The sequence below is a fragment of the Pinus tabuliformis genome, chromosome 1_1, assembly GCF_031772625.1.
Source record: "Pinus tabuliformis cultivar Carrire ecotype Pingquan chromosome 1_1, CPIR1, whole genome shotgun sequence".
Lineage (NCBI taxonomy): Eukaryota > Viridiplantae > Streptophyta > Pinopsida > Pinales > Pinaceae > Pinus > Pinus tabuliformis.
Window position 1 is genome coordinate 270,541,374 of NC_142297.1, and position 6,780 is coordinate 270,548,153.

The 6,780-nt window shown below is 38.6% G+C and overlaps 1 protein-coding gene across 1 annotated transcript; it reads left to right on the plus strand.

The window, feature by feature from the left end:
- The first annotated feature begins 266 nt into the window (after nucleotides 1-266).
- LOC149212586 (filament-like plant protein 4) lies at nucleotides 267-4,905 on the plus strand. The gene is made up of 4 exons (XM_089391880.1): nucleotides 267-490; nucleotides 789-3,291; nucleotides 3,533-3,596; nucleotides 3,806-4,905. Exons 1-4 carry the CDS (start codon nucleotides 328-330, stop codon nucleotides 4,460-4,462), a joined length of 3,387 nt encoding a protein of 1,128 aa, XP_089248006.1. The 5' UTR covers nucleotides 267-327; the 3' UTR covers nucleotides 4,463-4,905.
- Nucleotides 4,906-6,780: the final 1,875 nt, after the last annotated feature.

Sequence of the window (6,780 nt, forward strand, 5' to 3'; positions counted from 1 at the left end):
ATTATAGATATGCCATTTCCTAGCTGCATTGTTTACAAAATTTGGAAAAAGTTGCCATTCAACTTTTAAGTGATGGCCATGGTTCTGGAAAGGGGCCTCTAGCAGGTTCCATATTTGAGAAAGTGCCAAATCATTAACTTCGTAATAAAGTCACCGATCATACTAATACTTTTACTTCTGAATATACTTGACATTAATTCTTATGATAAGTGTGTTTGATGCATCTTATTTAATTTGTTCAAACTTTGAAGTTTGACTACCTTTACTGAATTCTTTTACTTGGTTGAGCAGGGCATCTCCAAGGCACAGGATGCCTCCAGGGCTCTTATGGAATATGCTCATATGTATGAGGAGGCAATGACAAAGTTGCAAGAATCAGAGGATAAAGTAAAGAGTTTGAATGAAAAGCTTTCTGCAGCTCTCTCAGAGATCAATACTAAAGAAAGTTTGGTGAAAGAGCACGCGAAAGTTGCAGAAGAACTCATGTCAGGTAGCATTTATTTAAGTGTTATTTGTTCCATTTAAACATCAAGATTTGTGGTTCAAAAGTTTGATATGATTTTCTCTTGAACATTGACCCATACTAGATTGCATTTTCAACTTATCAGCCTGTTAACAATCACTGCTCTTAGACTCACTTGAATTTTCTTTTCCTTTGGGGATGCATATGTTAGTATACAGCCTTATTTACTACTAGTTCTGTAAGAGATTTCTAGGTTATTAACCTGCTCTTTACCTATTGTTTGTGGTCATGCTTGGAAATTGATTGAAGAGTGTTTCCTGGGCAGGTTGGGAGCAGACAGGGGCTGAAGCACGGGCTTCAAAACAACAGGCTGAGTCTCTGAAGCAGCAAAAAGTTGTACTTGAAGACAGAGTAGCCCATTTGGATGGTGCTCTCAAAGAGTGCATGAGACAACTTCGGCATGTAAGAGAGGAGCAAGAGCACAAACTTCATGAAACTATTGTCAACAAAACTAGAGAATGGGAGAAAATCAGATTTGAATTTGAGGCCAAAATAGTGGCTTTAGAACAACAGCTTCTTCAGGCAGGAGCAGAGAATACTGCAATATCCAGATCATTACAGGAACGCACAAAAACTGTGGGAGAATTAAATGAAGCTAGAGCTCAAGCCCAGGCTGAGGTTAAAGTGCTCCAAGTAAATATTGAATCATATGAACATGATATGTCATCCTTGAAATATGAACTTCATGTTCTCAGCAAGGAACTTGAGATTCGCAATGAGGAAAAAAATATTAGTATGAAAAGTGCAGATGCAGCTAATAAGCAGCATTTAGAAGCTGTTAAAAAGATTGCAAAGTTAGAAGCAGAGTGTCAAAGACTTCGGAGTCTAGTTCGGAAAAAATTGCCAGGACCTGCTGCATTGGCTCAAATGAAGATGGAAGTTGAGAGCCTAGGGAAAGAAATGGGAGAAGGCCGGAGAAGGAGGTCACCTGCCAAAGGCCGTGGTTCATTTGTTTCTCATTCGTTTGATTCTGGATATGATTCTCAAGATCAAGGTCAAAAAGAATCTGAATATCTAACAGAACGCCTATTGGCCATGGAGGAAGAAACAAAAATGCTAAAAGAGGCCTTGGCAAAGCGAAATGGCGAGCTTCAAGCTTCAAGAACATTGTGTGCTAGAACAGCAAGTAAACTCTCAAGTCTCGAGAAACAACTGGAAGTTTTAAATAATGATCAGAAACAGAGAAAACCTGCCCTTGAGCTGCACATTGAAGGACCGAGGAGTCAAACTGCAAGTAACCCACCTAGCTTAACCTCGATGTCTGAAGATGGGAATGATGATGAGGTAAGCTGTGCAGAGTCATGGGCCTCAGCTCTGATTTCAGAGCTATCTCAAATTAAGAAGGAAAAGGATTTAGGAAGAAGTGACAAGACTCTGGAGTCAGAAAAAGTGGATTTGATGGATGACTTTGCAGAGATGGAGAGGTTGGCCTCTCTCCCTTCACCGAAAATGGATCAGACAACTGGAAAATTGGACGTCTCAAGTGAGAAAAGCATTGTAGGAGGTGAAGATAAGACCTCTTTGGAAGAGACTATTGCAAAAAGGGATTCAGAACATCAGTCTGCCAATCAACTATGTTCAGATCTATCCAAAAAGCTAGCTTCTGTGGAAGAGGAGCTGACTGCCTTGCAATCTAAAAATGATGCCAATGAGAATGCTTTAGCTAGTCTTCAGGAAAGGCTAGATAGCATCTTTGAGGTGCTTGTTGAGGGTGGTGACGCACATAAAGTGATGGAAGTTGTTAAGCGTGCTATGACACAGACAGGTGGCGTTCTCACTGGCTCTGACTCTTGTACTAAGCAGCTGCTAAAAAATCCTTTGCCCTCTCACGATCTTGATAATCAAGATGTTTCTCAGTTTACCAAAAGATCGATAGAAGAAGAGGAAGATATATCTCTATCCAATGCTAAATTTCAAATTGATGTTGCTGATCCTAAGCTGGAAAGTCTTGTTTCTGGAGTTGTTACTCTTCTAGAATATATGGTAAAAAAAGCTCAAAGTTCCCAGAAGCTCCCAGCCTCAAAAGTGCTTGATTTCAATACCAGTGTTGAGGCATTTACAAAATCTCTAAATCAACTTTTGCATGGCAAAGTGGAGAACATACAGCTTATTACGGAGATATCTTCTTTATTGACCCATCTTTCTAAAATTTGTGCTCCTGCTTTTGGGGAATATGAAGCTCAGGATGAAGCAAATGGAGATTCCAGTATAATACCTGACATTGATAAATCTATTTATTTCGAAAATGGGGATCTCAAACCTAGCCAACTGGAACAAAATATAACTTCTAGTGCACCTTCTTTATTATTGTATAATAGTGTTCCCAATGCGGATGGTGAGCTTAGTGTCATTCAAGCTGAAAAAACTGCTTTAGAGTCTAAGGTGAAGGCTGGATTGGCTAGACATGCAATTCTAGAAGAGGAGCTTACACAGGTGAAGACTGAGAAAGATAACTTAATAAATGCATTGATGGCATCCAAAGAGGAGCTAAAACAAACGAAAGATAAACTTGCTGAAATGGAGGAGATGCTGGCAAAGATACAAGAACAACTAACCTCTACTCAGGAGTCAAACCTTCTTGCAGAAAATCAGTTGGAAGCCATGACTTCGGTCAAAGCAGAGTTGGAGTTACAGTTGAAGGCAACAGAAATTGAGAGGAACCATTTGTGTGAAACGGTGAAGGCTTTGGAGTCAGAACTTCAAGAGGAGCACAAACACTATGATGATGCCGAAGCAAAGTTCCAGGATCTGCAGGAACAGCTGCAAAGGTTAGTGCAATGCTGCAACCATGGCTATGCATGGTACTCTGTTTATCATTTTATCTGAAATACAATCTTGATTGTGTCAATCAATTGAACTTGTCGGGCTATTCAACTATTTGTCTCGTGAAAAAAGAAACTATGTAGTAGTTTGAAAGCGGAAACTATGTTTAATAAAGCTTAAGCAGTGTGGTTTGAGTGTCAAACCTTGGGGTTAATTTTACAATTATATTCTGTTATTGGAATGCAGGAAGGATGAAGAGTTGGCGTGTTCCCATTCCTCGGTTCCAGATAATGATTTAAAGACAAGACAGGTATTAACATTTTATGAGTTGTCTAACTCTGTGAATCTTCCAATTTCAGCGTGGATTAATAGCTGCGTTTCAACTGTGCTAGAGTTTTTTTTCATATACTAACCTTTTATTGTAATAGAGGATGCTATTTTCTTCGCTGATGCTTTAAAAGTAAAAGTTTGTCTTAAAAATAAGGGTCAATATTGCTCATGAATAGTTTATTTTTGCAGCAAAGGGAGATAGCTGCCGCTGCAGAGAAGATTGCCGAGTGCCAACAAACAATACTTATTCTAGGGAGACAGTTGAAAGCACTGTCTTCTCCAAAGGACTCCATGGATTGGTCATATGATATAGAAAATGGACAATCAAGCTCAGGTGCTTCTCCTTTTGTAGGGCAAGAATCATTTTCCCAAAACAGCAAGCATTCCGGGCATCATGTATTGGATGCTTCTGATTGCTTGTGTCAGAGCAGTGAAGGTAATGGAAGATTTGAACAGTGTCCTGCCTCCAACAGCCAATGTGCCCCAGGGGCATCTGAACCTGATATGTCAGGCACTGGAAATCACAGACAGAAATCTAACCAATTATCTGGCAGGACTGTTCCCGATTCATATCAAAATAATGAACCTTTCTCACCCGTGCATGCAGATTATGGTGAAGGCCACTCGACAATACCTAGCTCTTCTGATACGGAAGCAAGTCCACCAACCGAGTATCCTGTAAAGCCCACACATCAAAGAAATAGGATCCCTCGCTCCTTAGCAGGGAATGCTCTATCTAAGTCATTAAATACAGGTGAGGGAAAATCATCATCTTCCTCATCTGAAAAGCATGGGAGTGGGTTTAGTAGGTTCTTCTCCAGGACAAAGAGCAGTAGTAGCCAATAGACCAAGAAGCAAGGGCAAGTGTGTAGTGAGTATTGATTGGTAAACTGCATATGAGCTTCTCTATTCTTTTCTATTCTGGGTTTGGAATATGGCCTTAGAAGACTTAAAAGCCACTATATACAAGACAATGAGTTCTAAATGATGTCAATATTTCTATACCCAGATGGTCTCGATCTCAAGCACAGCACATTTGTAGATTCCAAGGGGTGACCACGTTTGTTTGTTTGCCGATTTTTTGTGCTGAATTGGTATTAGACATACCCCAGCTATGCTGGAATTTGTAAATGTTGAATTGTGGTGGCATAGCACACTGGTCATCATAATTCATTACTTTGCTGGAATTTGTAAATGTTGAGTTGTGGTGGCATAGCACACTAGCCATCATAATTCATTACTTTGTATCAGTTGAAATTCATCAGATTAAAGATAACCAAGTTAATAGATCTCTTGAGGATGTAGAATTCAATGATACTGACTGGAAAGTTTACATATTCCATACTGATGTGCATTACTTCTTGATACCTTCCATGGTAACTCTGTTTCTTTGGAGCAATGTGATAAAGATCTGCCTTTTTGTTTTGAGCTGGTAACGGTCAGAGCTCAAACATATCTCCGTGCTTTATTAGCAATCCATGTTCTCGCTGTGGCTTGGGAGGTACACTCCAGTTTCAGAAAAAGAAAATAGCCCAATTCCATGCACGCATATACATGAATTTTATGACATTAGGAGGATCCCAGTTAGTGGTATTTACATCCCTCTGGGTTCCAACCAGGAATGAAAAATTTTGGTTACCCATTCATCTAATCGAGAATGGAAACGCATTACGGATGAAACAACAGACAGTTGTAGAAACAGACAAACATGCAGCAAGTTTTAGCTATTATAAGAAAGCAGGCTAACTCATGCTAAGGATTTTTTCACTTAGTTCACACAGCCATTTGTTAATAACTTCAGTAAAACATATGAATCTAACCAATTACATCCTCATTAAATAATAAGCCCCTGGTTTTGAATAAAGTGCCTCTAGTATATAATGTTTGAACCATCTTGGAGTCATATAGAGCTTGTAATCTGTGAAGTTTGGCAAGAAGATGAAAATGATTTCGCTTGATTGCACAAGAAACAAAACTGCATCTGAAAATGAGAAAGTTCATTAGATTTAAATTAATGTAATTTATCCACTAGCTTGTAGAAATTGCTCTTAACAATTTTTATGCTCGTAAAATACATAATTTGAGAGTAGAATGTATTTCCCTGGTTTTATGAATCTTTCAAAATACTAAATTGTGAACGTGTCAAAATTGGTTATGGACACAGATTGTAGCAGAAGTATGACATTTGTTTACCAGCAATTGTGACCTTTCTTTCCGTCTGGTCAGAGCTTTATTCCCCAAGCAGCATGGGCTTGGTGTTGTCAGTTAGGCATGCATGGAGTATGATGCAAACATTTTGAAGAGAAAGGAAGGTGAAAAACAGAAGCAGATTGATGATATGTATCGCTAGAAAAATAAGACTTAAAAGCATTCTTTTAATTGTTTTTGGTCTAATCTGAAGAATGCTATTTTTTGGGGCTATATTGTTCTTTGCTATAGATAATTGCAATTTTAAACTTTTTCAACATTTTAATATTACATTCACCCCATAACATCATATCATCATTAGCAATTATGTAGAGAGAAAAATAACATCAATAATGCAACAGAACAATTAGGAACAATAGAAGAAAAGCATACAGAATAGAGACACCAGGATTTAGGTCAGAGACTAGGGCAGAACCCCACAAGGGTGGAAATCCAACCAGATTCTTTTTCTGAGATATTCATCAAAAGTTTAGCTAGGATACAAAGTACAATAAGTAACATCCAATACATTAGGCCTCTTGGGCCAATCCATAATTATACTAGATCCTCTTGAGATGATAGCTAACAAGTATACAAAGGCCTTCATATTGCTGTCATAAGTAGCATGTGTATCCGTGGCCATCGTCATAAGAGCATAACGCTCAACTGTCACTGAAATCTGACATGCACACAAATTACTGTTACCACTGCCATCAAGAGTACTTTAGAGCTATTGTTATCACTGTCATCTAGATTATTGTTGTTACTGTCATATTAAGGTCACTGTTATAGTCATACATCAAAATCGCTGTTATGCAACAGACTCATTGTCATGTAGATCTCATATCAAAGGCACTATCATGAGGATCACTGTCACAGTGATACACAATCACTGTTATGCAACAAGGTCACTGTCATGTAGATCTCTATATCACATATCAAAGGCATTGTCATGAAGATCACAATCATACATAATT

Coding starts and splice junctions, on each gene's coding strand:
- LOC149212586 (XM_089391880.1), top strand. CDS start 328: ATGGAATATGCTCATATGTATGAGGAGGCAATGACAAAGTTGCAAGAA. Junction 3,292..3,532: donor CTGCAGGAACAGCTGCAAAG/GTTAGTGCAATG, acceptor ATTGGAATGCAG/GAAGGATGAAGAGTTGGCGT. Junction 3,597..3,805: donor ATGATTTAAAGACAAGACAG/GTATTAACATTT, acceptor TTATTTTTGCAG/CAAAGGGAGATAGCTGCCGC.